Source organism: Capsicum annuum, chromosome 11 (assembly GCF_002878395.1).
Source record: "Capsicum annuum cultivar UCD-10X-F1 chromosome 11, UCD10Xv1.1, whole genome shotgun sequence".
In the NCBI taxonomy this organism is placed as follows: domain Eukaryota; kingdom Viridiplantae; phylum Streptophyta; class Magnoliopsida; order Solanales; family Solanaceae; genus Capsicum; species Capsicum annuum.
In genome coordinates, this window is record NC_061121.1 from 2,322,902 (window position 1) to 2,347,750 (window position 24,849).

The 24,849-nt window shown below is 32.5% G+C and overlaps 3 protein-coding genes across 3 annotated transcripts in view; 1 reads left to right on the forward strand and 2 right to left on the reverse strand.

The window, feature by feature from the left end:
• Positions 1-5,053: 5,053 nt before the first annotated feature.
• LOC107853974 (endonuclease 2) lies at positions 5,054-10,053 on the forward strand. The gene is made up of 9 exons (XM_016698957.2): positions 5,054-5,431; positions 6,766-6,940; positions 8,036-8,146; positions 8,238-8,293; positions 8,740-8,823; positions 8,914-9,006; positions 9,265-9,332; positions 9,704-9,777; positions 9,888-10,053. The coding sequence occupies exons 1-9, from the start codon at positions 5,318-5,320 to the stop codon at positions 9,980-9,982; spliced, it is 870 nt and encodes a 289-aa protein (XP_016554443.2). The 5' UTR covers positions 5,054-5,317; the 3' UTR covers positions 9,983-10,053.
• Positions 10,054-10,078: 25 nt separating this feature from the next.
• On the reverse strand, positions 10,079-12,927 carry LOC107853970 (heavy metal-associated isoprenylated plant protein 8). Its single transcript, XM_016698951.2, has 4 exons — positions 12,711-12,927; positions 12,022-12,200; positions 11,704-11,791; positions 10,079-10,826 (listed from the first exon to the last, which is right to left on the reverse strand). The coding sequence occupies exons 1-4, from the start codon at positions 12,868-12,870 to the stop codon at positions 10,543-10,545; spliced, it is 711 nt and encodes a 236-aa protein (XP_016554437.1). The 5' UTR covers positions 12,871-12,927; the 3' UTR covers positions 10,079-10,542.
• Positions 12,928-20,133: 7,206 nt separating this feature from the next.
• LOC107856581 (universal stress protein A-like protein) overlaps positions 20,134-24,849 on the reverse strand; it is a 15,624-nt gene continuing 10,908 nt past the window's right edge. Inside the window, exon 4 of the mRNA XM_047399335.1 lies at positions 20,134-20,358. Within this exon, the coding sequence (XP_047255291.1) occupies positions 20,352-20,358 (7 nt within the window). The 3' untranslated portion in view covers positions 20,134-20,351. The remainder of the gene's footprint in view (positions 20,359-24,849) is intronic.

The window sequence follows — 24,849 nt, forward strand, 5'->3', positions numbered from 1 at the left end:
TAGCAATAAGAAAAAAAAAATTAAATCTCCGTCCAACTAAAAATGAAGTGATGGACGGTGAGTGGTCCACTATGACCACAAATTGAAAAACAGCTCGATGCATTAAATTAATCAAAAAATAACTCAATACATTAAATTTTAATTATGCATAAAATTTGAAAAAAAATATTGAATCAGAAAAATTTATTGCAGCTTGACTTTGTGACCTCTAAATCACGTAACAGTGATTTTCTTCAATGATGAAATCAACATAACCTTAAAAAAGAAGAGAAATTAATAATAATAATAATAATAATAATTATTGTGTGGAAAAGGAGTCAATGAAAAGTGAATGCTTTCATGTATATTTGTTTGCAGTGCCTATCAAATTGACAACCACTTACATTTTAATGAATTTTGCTAATATTTTATTTGACATAAGTATATCGTTTCGTATTTGCTTGACAATAATGTTTGAAGACAATAATATTAGTTAATAAAAATAGTTTTGTTTTATTCATCTTTGTTGCCGTCCATATGAAAGAGACAGTACTTGCACATTAAAAGATTTAAAATTCTTTGGTGGGTAGTATCATAGAATTTGATTGTAATTGGCATTCGAAACGAATTTAAAATTTAAAGTTTATGATTATTACAGTGAGTTTAAATTAATATACAATGAATATTTGGAAATGCGGCCTGGTAATCAATGAAATGTATTGAGAATTATGAGCTAGTTCTCATTTTCATCCTCAACAAAAGCGAAAACGGTCGTTTGGCCTCAACGGCGTCGGCGAACCACCCAAATTCGCTATACAGTCCGTTGGGGGGCTGCTGCGCGATTTTCGCCCGAAATTGAGTTCAGGCCCACCCCCGAATCATGGGTTAACACTCGCCAAAAGTCGTAAAAAATGAATTGTTTGCGCCGTTTCGCCCGTTTTACTTGCAACATGGCCCCAACGACCCGCCGAACCACCCAGGTCCACTTCACAGCCCGCCGAGGGGCCGTCGGCGATTTTTGCCTAAAACCAGGCCCGGACCCCAGGTATACCCCCCAAATCATGGGCTGACACCCACCGAAAGTCGCAAAAAATAGATCTTTCGTGTCGTTTTGCCCGTGTGACTTGCAAAATAACGACCCCAACAGCCCTGTGGAACCACCCAGATCCACTCTACAGCCCACCGGAGGGTCGCCGGACAAGTTTCATCCAAAATCAGATTGGACTCTGAACGCATTCCTATACTATGGACTAGCATCCACCGAAAGTCGCATCCGCCCAAATACTATGGACCGAGTTATTTATTGGATTCCTACCGGTGGGAGGCAACAGATGTCTCGTGAAGTTAGTAGAGATTTAATTAATAACAAAAATAAAAATATTAGGCAATTTCTTTTTATTTATCTAACTTTGAAGGATTGAGTTACTCGATACATGCTAATGGGAGTTAGAAGATTTCTCGACGCTTCTTAAGGATAGAGTAGAATAAAAGCAATTAATGCCATGTAATTAAAATTGATAAGTCGTCTAAACAACCTAATTAAGACATGACAGGTTTAATTATTGTAATATAATACTACTCCATTTACTTATAAAATATTACTAAAGGGTGGGTAGATACAAATTAGATCACGACTCATGAGTGATTATGCCGTAATTAATAGCTACATTATTGATAGGGAAGCAGATTCTCAAACAAATTTAATGTTTAAAATCAAATTTTGAGTATTTTTTTTGGTAATTTATTGAACTAAGTTGATAAGAGTTGTCCAATAATATATGTTAATATCAGTTTATAAAGCTATCTCAGATATCTCGAGTGAGGAGACAGGAGAGGTAAGGAATAGGCCATCAGAAAGCTCACTCTCAACCGAGCTGAAAATAGAAGGTAAAACGTAATCTACATTGATTCAACTCATCAAGCTATTATAAAAAAATTCGACGGATAAAAAAAAAGTCATTTTAACAATATTTTTGCTTCCACTTTGTACATAGTCTCAAATGTTGACATTCAAAAAAATTCTTTGCATCCTATCAATATTTGAATAAGATAGTTGAATTATTGAAATACAGATATCTTACTTCAGTTCTCGAGAACGAATTCGTCTTTGATTTAAACCACTTTATCTTTGAACTTCATACAAGTTGAATATGTGTTTGTTGTACCTGTCAAATTATCAATTATTTGTACCTCAATTTGCTACTAAGATTTTTTTTTTTTAATATATATTAAGACTCAATATTTAAAGAATAGTATTTTGGGTATTGTAGCATTTTTCCTTATTTTAAAACATTCAAGAGAATATAAAGAGTCATGCTTTGTTGAATATGTAGCTTAGCTATTGATCAACTTGAGCTATTTTTTTTTTTTTTTAAAGTTAATTTCTCACATGGTGTTTGTTATTCGTATCGAGAGCCGATTAAATTTATTTTCACGTTGAGGAATCTTCACGTTAGGAGTAATGCGCACAAAGACGACTTTATACCCAGTGGAACTCTAATATGAAACCTCACCTTGGTTAAGAATGAGTTGTACGTAACGCTTCACCAGAACCTAATAGTGGAAAGTCTAGTATACATAATCTTTTCCTTTTATTTAATTACTTTACCTGTAGGTTATAAGTTTGAGTCATGAAAATAACCTCTAGCAGAAATATAAAAGTTGCGTATAATACACTTTTATAGTCCGACTATTCCTTAAACCCTGCTCGTAACGAAAGTTTTAGTACACCATATAATTTTTTAAAATTTATTTGATTACTTTCTTTTGGTATACACTCGAACTACGCAGGCTATAATTGATGGCCCAAAACTTTCAAATGATTACAAAAGCCCACTGTTTTAGTGATATTGGGCCAGATGAGGAATCAATGAAGCCATTTGTATTCAAAAGTTAAACTAGGATCAACGTAAAAGTTAGCCCGATTGATCGAATCAAGTTAAATTATTGTGTCTCTTTTGATATATTTCTCGTTTTTCTTTTTATTTGGCGTATTTCGAATTTTGTTTTGTTAGTTTTCATAAGAGACTTGATTATTTCGATCCTAACAAGCGTTTGGATCGCCTGTTAATATTTAACTGCCACTTAAGATGTAACCGAGAAGAAACGCTTTCTAAATAGGATAACCCGATGCAATGATGCTCCCGCTATCGACAAAAACTAAAGATCTCGGTGCGCTAAGACCCTCGCTTAATCAAACACTAAAAGCGAGAAAAATGGACTAAAATACTCCTAATTAAAATTGAGTTGATATGCAGTCAGATTGACCAGCGAAAAATTTTGTCTAAATTATTTTAAAATTTTTTTTTTTTTTATTTGATATGTTATATACAATTATAAGTAAACGAAATTTATTGGGCACACAACACAAATTCTAAGAAAATAGACGAAGAATTTAAAATTTAGTAAGAGGGGTTCCAGAGGGGTGGGTTGTTGAGTCACGATCATATGTTTAGCCTGTTTTAGTCCAAATAACTTATAGACGGATTATTTATGAAAAAATAATTTAACATACACCTTTAACTTATTATATATACACAAATTTACACCCTCACAATGTAATTATAAAAATTTCAACTAATTATGCATCATCGTTGATTGTATCGAGAGCTAAATATGTATCTCGACAGACTCAAAATCGAAAAAAATATATCGAGAACTAATTATGTATCTTTACAAATGAAAAAATGTATCTTAGTTGGATGAATTATGTATCTCAGCAAATTCAAAATCAAAAAATGTATTGTGAGCTTATTATATATCTTTACAAAGGAAAAAATATATTTTCGTTGGATATATCAAAAGCTAATTATTTATCTCAATAAATTCAAAATTGAGATTCAGTAATTATGTAAAATGTGAGAATTTTCTGTAATTAAACTTTAAACTGTTAAAATTTTTATATTTTTTTCCCATTATTTATTAACTCTTCTCAGCTCATTAATATATTTAAATTTAATTCAATCCACTCATTTGATACCTTTACCAAGAATAATTCCCTTTAACAAGTTTACAAGTTTATGACAATTTCAAGGATATTAGTGCCAAGATAGAGCATGTCATCATTATCCCTTTTGAAGATTCTGTTTTTTCCCCTTTTATAAGAATAATAAATCAATCAATTATATCATGAGATTTAGGAAAAAGTAAAAGAATTGCCATTTTAGCCGTTACGCAATCTCTCATTAAATTGCTTTTCCTTAAAAGAAAGATTTTCCTTAAAAAATCTTTCAACTTTTTTATTGCCCGAATATTTTTTGGCTGCTATAGAAAATATATAATATAATATAATATGAAAGACGATTGCTATAGAAAAGTTTGATTGTACTATTAACAACTCAAAGGTAACAAAATAAACATGAATTAGACAGACAATCGTCTCTAGTCTTATTTAACGATAGATTATTTAAAAATCATGTTAGGTATGACTATTTAATTAGCGACAAACTAATAATGAATTTCACACTAATATATGAGTTGTGATGGAATAGTTGGAATTTTGCACCGTTAACTAGAGTTTTTGGATTCAAGCCAAGGAAAAAGAACTCCAGTGAGAGCGTGGTCCCTAAAATAAGTCGTGTAATATGCGAATCCGAACTTAGTCAAGCCCAAATATGCATATCGGACACCAAATAGAAACCCCACCCCCGCCCGGAAAAACAAAACAAATTTCGTTACAAATTTCATAACATAAATATACACTTAACGTACCATATGCATATAAATTCCCATCCTTACAAAGTAATTACAAAAATCTCAACTAATTATGTATCTTTAGTACATGTATCGGGAAATTAATTATGTATCTCGATAGATCCAAAGCTGAAAAAAATGTATCAAAAGTTAATTAATTATGTATCTTTACAAGGAAAGTTGGATGTATTATGTACCTCGACAGGCCTAAAATCGAAAAAAATGTATCGGAAGCTAATTATGCATCTTTACAAAGGAAAAAAAATTATATCTTCGTTAGACATATCCAACGCTAATTATGTATCTTGACAAACCCAACATTAAATTTTTTTATAAATTTTTTAATAATTATATAAAATGTCGTAATTTTTTGTAATTAAGCTACAAAGTGTTGGTTTATGTATGTAGCCAAATGTGAACTAAAATTCATTTAAATCAAGCTTGTCCTTTTGCAGCAATTAAACAAATGTCAGTATCTTTATTTGATTGCCTCGTTAATATTTCTTGATCTTTTTCCCATGTATTCATATAGTAGTTCACATTAGCCATTTATGGTTATTTAATTTCCTTTATTGCCTTATTTATATATAGTACTACTAAAAAGTAGATGTGAATTTGGTTACTTTGAGTTTGATAGTATAGCAAAATGGAGTTACACAAATTTCATGTACTTTTGGCTATGGTGTTTGTCTTGTTTCTTGTTCCAGTAGTTCATGGTTGGGGACTTGATGGCCATTATTCTGTTTGCAAGATTGCTCAGGTTCTAATTTATTTTTTTAATTCTTTATAATAAAGTTATTTTATCGGATTTGAACCAATGACTTACGCCTTGATATATATATAATGAATGTTTTATGTATATATGGATTTTATATGTGTTTGTATCTGTCGAATCATTCATGTTATGATTGGTGTGTGTATATATATAATGATGTTTTATGTACATATGTGTTGCATGTACCCCACTTGTCATATTGATGTTTCATGTATATATGGATTTTATATGTATATATGTGTTATATGTACCCCACTTGTTATAATGATGTTTTATGTATATATGGATTTTATATGTTTATATCTGTCGAATCATTCATGTTATCATTCACACATATATATATATGATGTTTTATGTACATATGTGTTATATGTACCCCACTTGTTACTCTAGAACTGAGTTAAAAACTATATATGTTGCTTGGACTCTCCTAAAATGTTGTTGAACATGCGTCAAATACTCCAAAAGTGTACTATTTTTGGAGAATCATGTTGTTTTTTAAGAGTCCGAGCAACCTAATGGTTAAGGTAGCATTAGTGACTTGATTTTTTTCTTCTATTTATATAGACGGATCTTATATGTGTTTGTATCTGTCGAATCACTCATGTTATGATTTTCTATATTCTGCGGATAGTGGATTACTCTACCACTTAATTAAAACCTATGTTGCTCGAACTTTTGTAAAATGTTACCTCACTCTTGTCTAGTTTTTTACGAAGCCCATTCACCGAATTTGAACCATGACTTATGCCACTGATCTGTCCTCCCCAGACCTCACTATGTGGGAATACACTGGGTATGTTGTTGTTGACTTATGCCACTGGTATATATGATGCTATATGTATAGACGGATCTTATATGTGTTTGTATCTGTCGAATCACTCATGTTATGCTTTTCTACACCCTACGTGTTACTGTATGACTGAGTTAGAAACTATGTTTGCTCGGACTCTATTAAAATGTTGTTGCACCTGCGTCAAATCCTCCGAAAGTACACTATTTTTGGAGATTCATGACGTATTTCTGAAGAGTCCGAGCAACATAAATTACAGTAACCGTTTTAAAAATCTTCTTGGAATTAGGGTTAAGGTAGCATTAGTGACTTGATCTTATTTATATGTGTTTATATCTGTCGAATCACTCATGTTATGTTTTTCTACACCCCGAGTGTTACTGTATGACTGAGTTAGAAACTATCTTTGCTCGGACTCTATTAAAATGTTGTTGCACCGGCGTCAAATCCGGACGTATTTCTGAAGAGTCCGAGCAACATAGATTAAAACGGCCTTGTTAAGTTTTGTTTCTTGATGTTTTTGCAGTCAAGATTGAGTAAAGCTGCTGCAAAAGCAGTGGAGGAGTTGTTGCCACATTCTGCAAATGGTGATTTAGCCAGTGTGTGTATATGGGCGGATCGTGTTAAATTCCGCTATCATTGGTCATCGCCTCTTCATTATATCGATACCCCTGATAAACTTTGCACTTACCGGTACAGCAGTAAGTACTAACTTCGACATGTCAGTAGAAAATATCGCGAACTTGTAGTACTTATTGTGTTGATAGTATTGGTTCGAGATGTGTTTAAAAGGAGAAATATAGACAGTAAGGATTCGTATAGTCGATCCCTCACTTGTTTGCGTATATACCAATTGTTAAATTCCCTTGACATAACTCCTCTTCTCTTTCTAGTACTAATATTATGTAGTGATGGACTACTTATACTATAGCTTGTGTATGTCTTGAGAATATAGATAACTTCTTGTTGTGTGCTTCAATGTTATTTGTTTGGTATACTGTTATATGTCCTGAGCCGGGGTCTATCGGAAACAACCTCTCTACTTCATCTGAGGTAGTAGTACGGACTGTGTACACTTTACCTTCCCCAGATTCCACTTTGTGGGAATACGCCGGGTATGTTGTTGTTGTACTTCCATATTATATGATATTGGCGGAAGGGGAGCCTTGGAGTAACTGGTCAAGTTGTTGTCATGTGACCAGGAGGTCATGGGTTCAAGCCTTGGAAACAACCTCTGACAGAAATGCAAGGTAAGACTGCGTACAATACACCCTTGTGGTTACACCCTTACCCGAACCCTGCGCATAGCAGGAGCTTTAGTGCACCGGGCTGTCCTTTTTTTAATTACGCGATATTGGCGAAAGGGAGCTTTGTAAGAACGGTAAGAGTTGCCTCCTTAACGACCAGGAGGTCACAGGTTCAAACCTTGGAAACAGCCTCTGGCAGAAATGCAAGGTAAGACTGCGTACAATACACCCTTGTGGTTACACCCTTACCCGAACCCTGCGCATAGCAGGAGCTTTAGTGCATCGGGCTGTCCTTTTTATTATTAGACGATATTGGAGAAAGGGAGCTTTGTAACAACGGTAAAAGTTGCCTCCTTGATGACCAGGAGGTCACAGGTTCAAGCTGCGAGAACAATCACTTGCAGAAATGCAACATAAGACTGTGTATGCAAGAACTAATGTGGTCTGGTCCTTCCCCGAACCTAACCCTAGCATTTTATAGTATTGGCCCGAGATATAGTCTACGCGACTTGTTTGACACTAAAGCGTAGTCGTTATCGTTGTATACAGGGGACTGTAAAGATGAAGATGGAGTTGCAGATAGATGTGTAGCTGGAGCAATCAACAATTACACTAACCAACTCCTAACTTATAACAAAGGCAGTGGTCAGGCTTCAACATGTAATGTTTATTCTTAAATCTTTCTTGTTTTGTTCTTCTAGTACAATCAAAATTGATACTGATAGAATTTTAACTATGCATTTTATATCAGATAATTTGACAGAAGCACTTCTCTTCCTTTCTCACTTTATTGGGGACATTCATCAGGTAAATTGTTAAATTTTTAAATAGCATAATACGTATATCGACACTCGAACTTGATCTGAGCTGACAAGCAAGCACTCCGACTTTGAGAGTGCACATCTAGGCATCACAACTTGGTCTCAACTCGTAAGTTGATCACTACGTAAGTTGGAGTGTTCAACTAACACGTGGAGACGAGCTGAGGTATTGAGATAAGCATACTCAAAGTTGGAGTGTTTGCTTGTTAGCCGAGTCCAAATTTGAGTGTCTGTTGTATGCCTTTTTATTTAGTCAATCAACCGACGGAGTCTGTCGGTTTTGACCCAGTTTTTAGCTAAGTTGCTCGGACTCTCCAAAAGTGCACTACTTCTGAAGGATCCGACACGCACTCGATGACATTTTTGAGGAGTCCGAGCAACGTAGTTTTTTTGTAGTGTTGAGGCATGGTGTTTTTGGGTTCATATATGCAGCCATTGCATGTGGGATTTACTTCAGACAGAGGAGGCAATACAATAGATGTTCATTGGTACAGAAGAAAAGCAGTTCTTCATCATGTGAGTTATTTTTTTCCTTTGGTTAAGACAAACAAATTTCCAAATCCATGTACTTATGTTCTTCTGAAACTTATGCATGTTCATTAACAGGTCTGGGATACCAACATAATCGAAACTGCAGAAGAACGATATGATGATTCTAACGTAGATGAACTTGTTGACGCACTTCAGAAGAACATCACGGTACTAACAATTGAACTTAAGTCCTAAACTATGTTGCTCGTACGCTCCAAAAATGTCCCAACAACATTGTACCTAATGGACTTCTATCCTATGTTGCTCGAACTTTCCTAAAATGCTATTGCAGAACCCTTGTCGGATCATCCAACAATGCACTAGTTTTGGAGGATACGATATGCACCTGTCGATATGTTTGAAGAGTCTGATCAACATAACTTATTATAGATCGTCATTTTCTTAACCAATTTTCATCTTAAACAGACAGGATGGGCAGACCAAGTAGATTCATGGGAGAGCTGCAGTGGCAACATGACAGCATGCCCAGATATGTATGTTCAACTCTTATAACATTTAGAAGCAACATTTTTCTTCAACACATTAATCATAAGGCAGATCCACGATTTGAAGTTTATTACAATTCATGTATATTCAATCGGTTTCTCAACAAATATAAGGATAGCCTTGAAGTAACTGGTAAAGTTGTCGCTATGTGACCAGGAGAGGTCACGGCTTCGAGCCGTAGAAACAGCCTCTTGCAGAAATGCAAGGTAAGACTAGCCTTTGTGTCCAGCCCTTCCCCGAACCCCAAGCATAGCGAAAGCTTAGTGCATCAGGCTGCCCATTTTTTTCTCAGCAAACATACGGAGTTTAGACTAAAGTTACTAGATTTTGCCGAACATGTATTTGTTGCTTCCTACAGATATGCCAGTGAAGGTATAAAAGCTGCTTGTGACTGGGCATATAAAGGAGTCACTGAAGACTCTACATTAGAAGGTATATATTACAAACTAAACTTCTGCAGAATTTTATGATCAGTTTTGCCAATGATATTCATCAATCGCGCAAATTTTTAACTATTCAAACTCGTGTTCTGTGGAGAACAGATGACTATTTTCTCACCCGTTACCCTATAGTCCAATGGCGCCTAGCTCAAGGTGGAGTCCGTTTGGCTGCTACACTTAACCGCATATTTGAATGACAACATGTTGTAATCTCAGAAAACATCGACTACATTGTCACTTGAATGAAGACATCATTGTATTTTAGTAATCTTCAACGTATCTTCCATTTTCGCGCTATATCAATAGTGATTCGCGGACATCTAATCATCTGATCCGGCCCTTTCCCAATCCCCGCGCATACAAAAACATGATGGATTTTTATCTCCAAGCGTAGAAAGCTTTATGCACCAGACTGCCATTTTTTTGTACTAAAGCATGATGGATTGTTCACGAAGATAAAAAAACGTACACTTTAACTGTTACAACGGAAATTCCACTATGACAAATACTATAGAAAACAAGACAAAACATTCTGAATAAGAGCACATTAACAACGGATTACATTGGATATGCTACTGTTGTATACTTATTGCAAAAATGTAACAAAGAATTATAAACAAACCTATAAAGAAATTAGCATTGCACAAAATTTGGATTTAGAATATGCATTTGTGCACATATATCAAGGACATGAAAATTTTTGTATTACAATCTTAAAATTTTACTTAATATAAGATATGATCAAACTTTAATTATCTCATAAAATTGAACAGGAATTAGGATTCTCATCACTAAAATGTTGAGGAGCATAAACAAATTGAAGATAATTATCATGTTGGAAGTTGGTGCTATTATTTTTATAATCATATGAATTTTCATCATATGGTTGCTTTTCATTTTTCTCTAATTTGTCAATTTTACTGATAATTTCAACATGTCTTCCTTCTTTTTTGCTGATGAATTCTTCTAGTTTTTGAGGATCCATTGATCCTTTCACTTTCACAATGTTGTTCTTCATTTCTGGCTCCACTGTTTGAACCCCTAATATATCATATACACAAAAATAATAAGAGTTAAAAGTTCAATGTAATAAGAGTAAAGGATCTAGTACCCTATTCAACTATGACCAAATTTAATACGACGAACTCCAATTTCACGGGGCTTCTATTACCTCCGAGCTAAATTTTACTGTATTTTTGTCATCGTTTTTAGTTGGCGTGGCACCTTTTGTCAACATTTTTATTTTTCCGTATTTTTGTCATCGTTTTTAGCTGACGTGACACCTTTTGTCAACATTTTTAGTTGACGTGATACATTTAATGTGGGCCCTATTTTATGTAATACAAGTGCCACGTCAGCACAAAAGGCGACAGAAATACACTAAAATTGAGTTCAGGGAGGTAATAGGACCCCTGTGAAGTTAGAGTGTCGTAGCAACTTTGGTCATGGTTCGGGGATACTAAATGCTTATTTCATGTTATAAAATATTTACACAATTAGGACAGTCGTATAGTACAACAACAACATATCCAGTAAAATTCCGCAACTAAAATTCAGAAAGATTATAGTGTATGCAGATATCACTATCTCGTAGAGATAGAGACAGTCATATAGTAATGACAGGTAAATTTTAAGATGAGCATTAATCAATAACAACAAAAAAATAAATTCATATAATATAATAAGGGCTTAAGTTTATTAATGTGATATTTTTTTTAAAAAAATTACATAATCAGATCACTCATAAGATAATTACGCGAAAATTTACTTTAACATTTGGGACTATGCTAATCAGTTAAAGAATGCACAAAATAGGAAAAAACCAAGAATAATTTTTAATTTTTTTTGTCTATAATAACAATTACGTCTCAGAGAACAAGTTAAAATCGACTATATCAATATATTACATATATTTTACCTGGCATTTTGTGAATGCTTAGCTTGACATCTTTGGCACATCCTTCACAATGCAAGTATAGTTTCAGAATAACTTCAATTACCTTATGCTAAAGAGTTATAAGAAAGAAGATAAATTAGTAGTGATATAATATGATAGAAATATGATATAAGTATTAAGAATGACTTGAGAAAATGAGTATGGCCTTCGAGTTCCTGGTAAAGTTGTCCGCATATGATCTGAAGGTCACAGATTCAAAAAGTGAAAATAGCATAAAGTAATACTGCGTATAATAAACCCTTCCGATTCGACCTAATATTTTTTGAGTTTAATTATTACCTCTTGTTTTGTCTCTTTCTTTTCTTCTTCTTCTTTCTTCATAAGTGGAATTGGAGATATTAATTCCACATATTTACCACTTTTTTTCCTAAGTCTTTTTGCCACCTTTAGAGGATCTACTTTCTTCCCTTTCACCATCACTTTGTGATTTTTCTCATCAATTTCAACCTCCTCCACACCTATATTTAAAGGTAAAAAATTGCAATTGATTAAAAAGAAAAAAAAAGAGAAATGATGCAAATAAATAGCACGGTTAATAAAGTGGGTGAAAATCATATGAAATAAAAAAAAAAGTTAGGAAGGTGATTTTTCACAATATGCCTAAACCTTTTTGTCTATAGTATAATGTATGAATTCACGAAAACTCAATATCTGTTGCTCAAATTCCTTATATATATAAGAAATTCACTAAAATTTTGTAATATTTAGCGCGAACCCAATTATTATTGTACTTTAACTTGTGATCAAAATTGAAATAAATAAGTTTCGAATCAGAAATCCATCTTTCATTACTCAGATGTGTATATGTATTGATTAGAGGTAACAAATATTGATAAATTAATTGAGATGCACACAAATTGACCACAAACTGATATCTTTATAAAATAATGTTGCTAAAATTTTAAAATTCAACATCCATAAACTAAATAAAAAACTTTAAACAAAAATGGAATGGAATTAAAATTTACCATCAAAACCAAGAAGGGAATTAAGCACTTGTTCTTTACAACCTTGACAATGAATATAAACACCCAATATAATAATAATAATTCCTTTTGAATTATTATTATTATTTTCTTCATTTTTGCTCTCCTTATCCTTCATATTGTTGTTATCTTGATGATTCATTTGCTGCAAAAATTATAACAAAAAAAAAAAAAAATACTTTTTTCAATTTTCTCAGTATTTTCATAAACAAGAAAAATAAAAGATTTAAGTCCTATGCATGTAAGTTTAATTTGCTTATTTATAGTTGTAAATTCACCTCCTTATAGAAAGTTTATAATGTACAAACCAAATTAAAAATTTGTTACTTTTGATATAGACAGTCACTGACAATTTTTTAAATAATATTCCATTTTGGTATTATATAATTATTGAAATAGAATAATAGTGATAATCATTTGAGTAACATAATTTTCTTGAAAAGGAAATTGTTGAATGCGTATAAGATAATTAATTTATAATATACTTTATTTGGTTTTTGAATATTGATTAAGAAATAATATTAAGACAATCAAGGCAAGAAATAATACTTTAATGGAAATTATATGGTTAAAATGTCAACTCATTTGCTGGCTTTCTTCTCACAATTAACTAGGGACAAGCGTTACAAAGCTTGTTATTTCTTAAAAATAAAAACAAACAATAATTGTTATAAAATAATATGTTTACGGTGGATGTCCATAACTTTCAGGAATTAAATCACTCCCACTCATCTTCTCCATAATATTTAGTTAATCCTCCATTACTCCACACACCATTATGGGTGTAACTCTCACACCTTACCCTTTAATTACGTCCCCATAATGTTCTTGTTTAATATCATAATTATGACAATCCTTTGCATGCCTTTATATGACATTATAAATAGAGGCATAAGGGTTCATATTGTATACATTTGAAGAATTGAAACACTTAAAATACTTATACATTTTATATTTGAAAGTAGTGACAGAGTCAGGATATTTACGAAGGGGTTCATAAGTGAACATACGAACTAACCGAAGGGGGTTCAACATCTAATGTATACATAAAAAATAATTTTAACCATGCATAATTTTTCGCCGAAGGGGGTTCTGGGCAAAGGGTAGATCCGCCACTGTTTGGAAGAATGAAAAGTTCTCATATCTTGTCTTCTTATTTTCTTGTCTACTTTTCTTCTATCCTGTTAGTCTTTTAGATTTATATTAACACGTTATCAACACGGTGTTCTAACTAATTTAGCATTTCAAAGTTGAGAACAACGTTGAACATCAATTTTCATGATTAGAGTTTGATGGTACTGCTCATTGAAATAAATCAGGTGACTTGTTCTAATATCACTTCATCTCCTTTTTTATTTGCCTAACTTTTTGATTATATTTTGCATCCTGTATTATAATTATTATTACTATAATCACTTGATATTTTTTTTCTTTTACTACTGAAGATAAGATGATGGTCAAAAAGTGATTCATTGTTTGACTAAAATGTGTTGTTAATTAAAGATTGATTTAGACGATTTTTCTCCTATTATGATCATTGTTGCGAAAAAAAAAAGGTTTATTAATTGATCATCCCCAATAAACACCCAAAATACAATATTTATATGCAATTGTACAATAAACAAAGTGCAACATTTATAAGTGCATGGCTTCAATCTAAAATGATATTTATTTATATAAGACTCAAAAGTATGTTTTATTGCACTTGATTTATTTTGTCAATGATTGATTGGTAAGACGTTGGGTTCATGTTCTAAGGTATTTTGACGATATAATGATGACTAAAGCAGTTGATGAAAATTCATTAAATTCGCCACATTGATATGCTCCATTCTTTGATGTGAATTTGATAGCATTGTGTAATAAGTCAGAAAAGAAGACAAGTGATTTAATATATGTGGGCGGAATAGAACCAAATATATATATATATATATATATTCATTATTTTTGTAATTGTAAAAGAAAAGAACATCATGGGTTCTCCAAATTGTCCTTCAAAAAGTGAGTTAATTTTTTTCGTTCACCATCAATTTGGTATGAAAGGTAGTGGGCACATGGTTGTTGTGCAACCTAATTTGATAGGTTCTATAAATCCTCCATCAAAAGAGAAAAGAACAAAAGTGAAGATACACTTGAAATTTCAAAGTGATGTTGAGGTGAGTATAAAATATAATAAATGTCAAGGCATGACAATGAACTTATAAAATATATTATGAAAGCACATGTGATTGTAGTTCAATTCTTGAAAAGAATGTGACTGGTGTCAGCATTGTGAATGCTTGACCATTAGTGAATATGTCAAAATGTGAAAATAGAAAGTTATGGATAAAATTGTGCTTATTTATGGTTGGATAAATATCAAAATTCACCTCTATGGGAATTTTGAGAGAAATAAAGAATTTTAATTTGATTTAAAAAGGTTATTGATTCTATAGTATGTTTTATCATGATCTACCAAAGGGTAAAATCAAGAAGTGATTCTTGCGATTTTGGCAATGACCAAAATAATTATGGTGTGGTTGAATGAATTTGTCATTGATTCCATAAATATGATATGCCAAAAAGAACTTTGCCAAATATTATAAAAATAAATTATTAATGGCAAAAGTAAAACAAGAAAGATGTCTTGCATAAAATGATTTTGACTATAATGACAATTATTTTTCTCCGTAAAAGGAGATGGTCACCATAAGAATGGTGTTTTGAAATATGAGATAGTACACAAGTATTTGATAGCCTCGAAAGCTAATGTGTTACTATTCGAAGGAATGAAATTATTCAGGTCATTGAAATTGTGGTAAATCTCCAAAAGAAACTTTTTAAGTTTCAAGGGAATTAAAAAAAATTATTATTATATTGAGACTGTAAATTATGAAAAGATTTTGTATTTTTATATTACTACAATCGAAACGGGTTATAAATATTTATGAAAAAGGCTACCCATTTGTCTTTTATTTATTGATATAAATATATGTGCATGGTGACGGAATCACATACTGCATGAAATTAAAAGCTAACAGAAAATATATAAGTTGGGATGATCGGTTGACCATCCCGATTCAAATGTGACGTGAAGATAGTTGAGAATTCATGAGGTTTTACATTGAAGAAATAAATTATTCTTCAAGAATTCTCTTATGTTGCTTGTTCTCACGGTAAAATACTGTACCGACTAAGGTTATGGTTATATTCCCTAAATTTTTGAAACGTACAACAAGATGAATCTAGGCCCGTTCACCTGCCATATAGACCGTTTATTATGAAATGAGAGGCATCTATGGTTGGTCACATGCGCTTTGCTATCAACTTGCAATTTGATTTTTGCAAGGTTATTTGCTCAAATTGTTAAATTGTGAGCATGGTTTCATACTATAAAAATTGATAATGCTGATTGGTTTAACAGAAAATTGTGTGCCTTCAATTATAGCTGAATCATTGATTATGAGAACAACTATACCAAAAAGAAAAATTGGTATGAGGAGTTTATTTAAATATAACAACATTTGTATGCATCAAGCCAACAAGGTTCCCCTACATTATTGGTTCAGGGTCAGGAACCAACTAAAATCTATCTAAAAATTTGAATGTGCAATATCCATACGCACAAAGATGGATCCCCAAATAAAGTTGGGTTGAATATTAGATTTTCTAACATTAGGGGGAGATATGATTATAGCTTAAATGTATGGAATGAATTATTGAGATCCTCGTAAAACAATCAATAGTGAACTTGAAGTTCATTTGATAATTCATGATTTGCAAAATTTTGCAAGTTCATTGCCGCACTGATCCTATGCTATAATTTAGCTATAAATGCTCCAATGAGAAGTCCTTGAAGGACGGAGTCTATAGCACGCCTGAAGTGTAACAGACAAATCTATTTCAAATATAAAATTCCTTGAAGAAGGAGAGGAGCAAATGATAAATTAAATATGGTCAATGATAATGAGGCAAGTAATTTAAAAGAGCATTATGACATAACATTTCATAAAACCTTGGCAAAGATTCAGGTTCCTGAAAATGATGAAATGAAGAGATCTCGATAAGTTATGTCTTATTAGAATTGATATCAAATAACCATCGATGATATTTTTGGTATAATATAGCGCTCACCATTATAATTGGTAACAAGGGTCTTGAATTTAAATCTGTCGAATAGTGTGGACAAATAAAATACGCGATTCAAGTATATTATGTTTCACTTGAAAAGTGATATTTTAAAATTAGTCCATAGACTGAGGTATAATGTTAGTGGGATACAAATTAGTGATTGAACGAAAAGTAAAATCGTAAGATATAAAATGTGACTTGTGCCTTGAGGCATAAAGGTTATTCACAAAGTCCTGGCATTATTGTTTGGATATGTGTTCTCCTATGGTGGGATGCAATAAGGTTTCTTTAAATCTGGCAATGTATGAAAATATTGAATGTGTATAACGAATGGCTGTCATGTCTAGATAGACGACAAATATTATAGGAAAATCCTTAAAGGATTTAAAAGAGATTCGATCCATTGAATATCCTAATGGTTGCGAAATCACTTTATCATAGAGAAAGATCAATTTCGATCTCATGAAATGGTTAGAAAATAACATGTATTAGTGCAATTATTGCACTTATATATCCTGCTATTCTATACATGAGATAATAATTTTTATTAGTGTGTAGATAATTTTTATTAGTGTGTAGAAAAACATAATTTTACTTTTATGTGAATGTGATTTAAATCAAATATTATTGATATGAATTTATTATTTCTAACAAATATTATCAAAAGATTGTTGATTATGTAAATGCAGGAAGAATATTTGATCTACAGTCACTTTAAAATGAAAGAGTTCACAACTAGTTGGTTGTTGCTACGAACAAGTTCAATGTGCAAATGACTTGTGACGATGAGGTTACAAATAAAGTAATTGTCAAGAATTTATTTGGCTGAGTTAAAAGGTTTAACATATCCAAAAATAGAAAAACGACATATCAGGATGAATTCAAGAATACAACATCTCATGAATGTGTGCTAATCACAAAGGCACAATGAATATCAACATTTGAAAGCTGACATGTAAGATTGGATGCGGCGTCTTTGAGAAGTGAAATGATGTTTGCATCACAGGGAGCAAAATACGAGCTGCACTCTTTTTTCCTTGGCCTAGGTTTTGTCCCAATGAATTTTCCTGGTAAGGTTTTTAACGAGGCAACAAACAAACGTGTATTATAAGATATGTGTATCTTTTTCATTCACTAGGAATTTTTTTCCACAGGATTTTTTCCTAGTAAGGTTTTAACGAGGCACATCATCTATGGACATCCAAGGGGGAGTGTTATAAAATAATATGTTTATGGTGGATGTCCATAACTCTTCGAAATTAAGTCACTCCCACCCATCTTTTCTATAATGTGTGGTTAATCCTCCATTACTCTACACACCATTATGAGTGTAACTCTCACACCCTTTAACCTCTCCCATAATGTTCTTGTTTAATTCCATAATTATGACAACCCTTTGCATGCCTTTATATGACATTATAAATAGAGGCATAAGGATTCATATTGTATACACTTGAATAATTGAAACACTTAAAATACTTGTACATTTTATATTTGGAAGAATGAAAAGTTCTCATCTCTTGTCTACTTTTCTTTCATATTGCTACTCTTTTAGATTTATATTAACACTACAATAATAAAATAGTCCAAAAAAAAAGTTTAATAGTGACTTTTATAATTGTAATTTCATTTAAAATAATATTAAAAGTTATAAAATACATATCAATCTATATTGAATTTAAAAAAAAAAATTATCTACCTTTTGCTAGAATATTTTAGAATTTTGAATTAAGCAATTCAAACTTTATATTAATTAATAAAGTTTTTACAGTCACATCCAACTTAGTGTATTACAAACAGATATTAAAATCCTATACGAAATTTTTTCTATAATAAGAGTTGAAGTAGATATTGATAAGGATAAAAATATAGAGTTGCAGTTTTAGACGTAGTTAATCCTACTTATCTTTATGCCTCCTATGTTTAGAAAATTTCTTTTTCTTCTATACTTGTACCTGTATAAATATAACACATTGTATCAATAATATTCACGTTTTTCATAATCATATTTAACTCTTATGTGGTATCAGAGAGTAGAAACCGAATAGGAAGAGAAATATCCAGAGGCATCAGTCACAATAGTGTTCACCGCAACATAAGCGTGAATAGGCAGGGCACATCCTCACACAAGCACATTTTTTTATATCAACATTTCGATCATCCTCGTTTTAGTCATCCTCAACACGACATTACCAAAGCTTGCGTCTCTTCCTCCAAAGGCATTACTAAAGCTTGCGTCTCTTCCTTCAACCTACCATTTGGTGACAATTCAATCACAACTTCTTGACCTTTAATGTTGTTTGCTTTGGGTTCCCTTTCCAATTATCTCTTTTGATAATTTTAGATTCTATGTAATTTTTGTTGATCATTTTACGAAATATACTTAGTTGTAATTAGATGTGACGAAATTTTTCACTAATTATGTTATAATGATTCAAAACCAATTTCAATTAACAGTTAAACATTCTACAGGGATGGATAGGTGAATACATTGACCTTAAATCTACTCTTTTGAAGTTTGGAATCAAACATGTCACAAGTCATCTATGTACTCCCCAACTATTTGGCATTGTTGAAAGAAAACATCGTCATGTTATGGGCACTGCTTTAAATCTTCTTCGCCAAGCTTCGGTCCTTTTCAAAGTTTGGTCTTGCTTTCCAATCTGCAGTCACCTCATTAACACATTGCCAACACCAATCCTTGGTCTTAAATCTCCCCCGCTTATTAACACACTACCATTATCACTTCTTAGTGTTAAATCTCCCCTTCAGTGCCTCTTAACGGAATCCCAAAACGTTTCAAGTCCTTTTCAAAGTTTGGTCCTTGCTTTCCAATCTGCAGTCACCCCATTAACACGTTGCCAACACCAATCCTTGATCTTAAATCTCTCCTGCTTATTAACACACTACCAACATCACTCCTTGATCTTAAATCTCCCCTTTGGTGTCTCTTAACTGTATCCCAAACGCTTTCAAACTGAGGTACCCCAAACCCTCACTAAGGGTCTTTGGTTGTCTTTGTTATCCATGTCTAATCCTTGTGTGTTCATGGGATATTCGGTTTTCACAAATAGTAACTCTTGCATAAGAAGACATAATCCTCCTAAAAAATAAAACTTGGTCTTTAGTTTACGAGTTATGATAATACCTACTAAATCCCATAAGTAGATAAGCCGAATCATTATCTGAATCTAATCGCAATGGGTTAACTTGGTGAAAATGCCCCTAAAAGGGCTAACTAGGCAATTCAACGCAAGCTATAAACAAAACAATAGAAATAGTTTAAAAGTAGTCATAACACAAAAATCATCCCACGATCTGATAAATCCAGTACAAGAGCATTTAGTAATAATAATACAATCCAAGTGTCCAAAATAGTCAATACAATCTTTGTCTTAACACTAAAGACTAGACATGAAAGATAGAAGGAAATAGGTGAATCCAACTCCAAGATCTCATCCTATCTTCGGATATCAACGCAGCACGAACATCGATCAACGACGGCAACTAGTACTAGGATCTGCATCAAAAAGATACAAAAGTGTAGTACACAAACCTGATATTTTGGTCACTTTTTACTTCCTCCGTCTATCTTTACTTGTTCATTTTTCTATTTTTAAATGTTCAATAATACCTGTCCATTTTACAAAATCAATGATTAATTTTATTTATTTCTGTCCATTTTACTCTTAACATTAAATACAATTTATTATCTAATGCACTTTTCAAACATTAATGTCAAGACCCGAGCCGAAGCCCTGAACGGAGCGATGGACATCCCGAACCACGAATTTTCGAGAGACCCCTTAACATACTATCATAAGAATAACCCATACATAATCAAAGTACAGAAGATAAAATGAAATTCAAGAAAAACTTATAATATAAACTGTGTCAACAAAATACAATACTCAACTTTCGTCTAACCCAGTCTATGAAGCCTCTACTGAACTGAAAACCCAAGTCTGACTAAGCCGGGACAAGTGTCCCGGCCAGATCAAAAAATAACTAAAACTAACATCTGAATAGATTGCCTTTCAAAGAAAGAGAGGCTCACCAACTCTGAACGTCTGAGGAAAAATCTACTGATTTGCAGGACCACGGGACTGGGCCTCAGAACTTGAAATATAGAGGGTTAAAATACTCAAAAGTATTGGTATGTAGAATTATCAAAAAATAATATATTTTTACACAACATAAGTGAGAGCATCTCATAAAAATAATTTAGCGTAAAGTAAATATAAATACATGGACATAATTTGATGAGCTTCAAAACATTTTCTTGAAATCATGACTCAACTCTTTATCTTACTTCTGAGCTAGATAGTACACCCTACAAAACATGAATTCCCACGGGCTATATGGGTCCGCCCTTGACTCGACGGCCAAACCCCCAATCCGAATTTGCCGCAAGGATTGGAGTATCATGAAAAGATATGCTCAACTTGCCGACATACCATGCTATCCCACTTGTCGAATAGCACATAAAAATCGTATCGACAAAACACAATTTTGGGCGAGGAGTTATCTGAACTCAAGCCTTCTTTGGGTAGCCAACTAGCTCTCTTTAAGCCTAATTTTTATTCCTTTAAAATCATGCTTCATGCTTTTAAAACATTTGTTTCTTTCATGTTAAGGGCATCTCGTGATTGGTATCGTCATACCTAGACTTACAATTCATATCGTGTCATGTCATAATCATAGCCCCTTTTCGTTCAAAAATCATGTAGATGACCACCCCAAAAGATTCAAACATTTCATAAGTGTGTTCTTAGTTCAAAACACATGCAAACGTATGCAAAATACTCCCTTTTTAATACTTTATCCTGTGGTGGCCAATCCTTTCACAAAACACATACATGTCTTTCAATTAACAGAGTAAACACTTATGAACAAGGAAATTACCCTCTCACAATGTCATAAACAATGTCATCCATAATAATAATAAAGAATTTACTTTCAAATTTGTAGTTCATGCATTTGAATAACCAACAACACTTTTAAATAATAAATTTTTGTAATACCTCAAAAAATTTAAACCCATGTTAGAGTCATGTTCCAAGATCATGCATAGTATATTATAGCTCTTTGATAGTTTTACGAGTGAGATTGATGTGTATTAAGGTCTCAAATAACTCCCAGCTATTAGACGAATCAAAATAATCCTTACCGATTGAATTTTTGGTGAAAATGTTGCTTTAGTCAACTTCAAATGAGCATATCTTTTGCTCTACTAAGAATTTTCCAGCTCAAGACCCACCAAATGATAGAAAATTAAATTAGTTTTCCAACAATATCAATTTCGCCCAAATCCGATACTCGAATGAGAAATTATGACACATTTAGCTCAAAACAGTAGCCCAACGCGATAAGACCGCGTCGCGGTGATGGCCGAAATCACGTTTGGTCTTTTCCAGTGTGTCACCACAATTGGCACCGCGTCGCACCAAGGGGCCGTTTCGCAATTTTCCTTTTCCAGTGGGACACCGCGATTGGCACCGCGTCGCGCCAAGCTTCCAGTTGGGAATCGTCTGTTTCCAGAGGCGCAACGCGATAGCACCGTGTTGCACCATTTGGCAAAATGGAAATTTTTCTTTTTCCAGTGGCCCGACGCGATTGCACCGCGTTGCGCTGACATGCAAAATTGGGATTTTCATTTTCGCGATTTAATTTTCAGAGACCATTTGATCTTTTTCCATGGCCCTAAACTCGTCCGAAACATGAAATTAAAACTCTAAAGAGGCATATATATTCCATTACTCACAAATCCTCTTCAAGCAACTAATCTCCTTTCAAGAACAAAAACCCTAGTCTTCAAAGTTCAAGATCAAAACTCAAGAATTCACAATCAACTCTCACGAATTTATCACCTCGGGTATGTTAAGTATTTCATAACAAGTGAGGGAATCTCATAAAAACGCGCTCTCATACAACTTGTCGAAATTCATACAATTCATATACGTGAAAACAATTCAAATTTTGAGTAACCACCTCATAAAGTATAGTAAATTTCATCATAAAACAGATTCACAATCCATGCTCTTCAACCATGTCAAAACCATCTCATGTGCGAAATCATATACTTTGAAAAACTTGTTTGAACGATAAATTTATGCCCATGGAGTTTAGGATAGTCCCACATACCTTTTGGATGAACAAGAATTCAAACAGTTTGAAATCAAATCTTGAAAGTGTGAGCCATGGAAAAAACCCTAATTTTTTCTTGTTCTTGAGAGTAGAGAGGATTATGAGTGTTTAAAACTGATCAGACATGGATAATAACACTTATTGGCTGATTTAAGTCGTGAAGGAGGAGTTTGAGGTGAGGAAAATACCAAAATACCTCTTTAAAAATATTATATCAGTGCAAAAAAGCTCCTACTGACGGTTTGGGTGACGGACTGTCACTTCCGTGACTGACCGTCGCTCCAACCGTCACAAAATGACCCATTTTTGGTCTTACTGCTTAAGGGTGACGGTCTGGTGCGACGGTCCGTCATCCTAGCCGTCGCGCCTTGGTAGACACACTTTTTGGTAAAATGGGCGTAACTTTTTACTTCGATATCAAATTAAGGAGAAACTGGTGTTGTTGTAAAGAAGACTCGAAGGCCTTTCATTTGGTATATAGTAGGACACCTAACACTCCATATTCTAGGAGTAATGATCGTTGGAGTTTACCCAAGTTGAAACGTTCGCTAAAACTCTATCGGTGAAAAAGTTCTCAATTCTTACTTTGAGTTAGGAAACCTTTTTGATCTCAATTCATGTACCAACATGTTCCCACACTATATGTTTGATCTACATACTTATATTACATAGAGGTCATTGGTGTTTGGGTTTTATACACAGAGAAAAGATGGTTCAAAACTTTAGTCCGAAAGTATGGAATGCTACAATTAAATTTACGGAAAAGGCTCAAAAATACCCCTGAACTATTTGAAATAGCTCAAAAATGCCCCTCGTTAGATTTTTGGCTCAAAAATACTCCTCCGTTAAATATTTGGCTCAAAAATACCCCTCTTTAACGAAATATGAAAAAGAATTAACAATACTCCTGAACTATCTGAAATGGATCAAAAATACCCCTCTATTAAATATTTGGCTCAAAAATACCCCTTCCCTTAACAAAAATTAAATTATTTCGATTGAATTAAACCCTAACTTTAAATTTTTAATCCTAATACTTTAATTTTTTTTACATAAAAATATTTTTTTAATTTTAAAAATAAGATAATAAAAAAAAGTATTTGAATTATAATATAATTTGATTGAATTTGATTTGAAAAATAAACATACATTTATTCTAAAAAGGTATTTTCACTTTACATCTTTTTAATCTTTAAAGAAATTAACGAAATATAAATTAACGAAATTAATGAAATATAAATTCACTTAAAGAAATTAACGAATAAAAATTAAATGATGAACTTTATATAAATTAACGAAATAATCGAAATAATTTAATTTCATTAAATACTCCTCTGTTAAATATTTGGCTCAAATATACCCCTCCCCTTAACGAAATTAAATCATTTCGATTGAATTAAACCCTAGTTTTAACTTTTTAATCCTAATACTTTAATTTTTTTACATAAAAATATTTTTTAATTTTAAAATAAGATAATGAAAAAAAGTACTTGAATTATAATATAAATTGGTTGAATTTGATCTGGAAAACAAACATACATTTATTCTAAAAAAGTATTTTCACTTTACATCTTTTTAATCTTTAAAGAAATTAACGAAATTAACGAAATATAAATTTTCACTTAAAGGAATTACCGAAATATAAATTAAATGATGAACTTTATATAAATTAACGAAATAATTTAATTTCGTTAAATACCCCTCTGTTAAATATTTGGCTCAAAAATACCCCTCCCCTTAACGAAATTAAATCATTTTGATTGAATTAAACCCTAACTTTAACTTTTTAACCCTAATACTTTAATTTTTTTTACATAAAAGTATTAGGGTTAAAAAGTTAAAGTTAGGGTTTAATTCAATCAAA

Bases quoted from the DNA above. Each gene is read 5' to 3' on its own strand.
- LOC107853974 (XM_016698957.2), top strand. From the start codon at position 5,318: ATGGAGTTACACAAATTTCATGTACTTTTGGCTATGGTGTTTGTCTTG. The intron at 8,294-8,739 runs GTAAATTGTTAA...TCATATATGCAG, and splicing joins TTATTGGGGACATTCATCAG to CCATTGCATGTGGGATTTAC. The intron at 9,333-9,703 runs GTATGTTCAACT...TGCTTCCTACAG, and splicing joins ATGACAGCATGCCCAGATAT to ATATGCCAGTGAAGGTATAA.
- LOC107853970 (XM_016698951.2), bottom strand. From the start codon at position 12,870: ATGAATCATCAAGATAACAACAATATGAAGGATAAGGAGAGCAAAAAT. The intron at 12,201-12,710 runs GTAAATTTTAAT...CTTTAAATATAG, and splicing joins TTCCCTTCTTGGTTTTGATG to GTGTGGAGGAGGTTGAAATT. The intron at 10,827-11,703 runs GTAAAATATATG...ATGATATATTAG, and splicing joins AAGCATTCACAAAATGCCAG to GGGTTCAAACAGTGGAGCCA.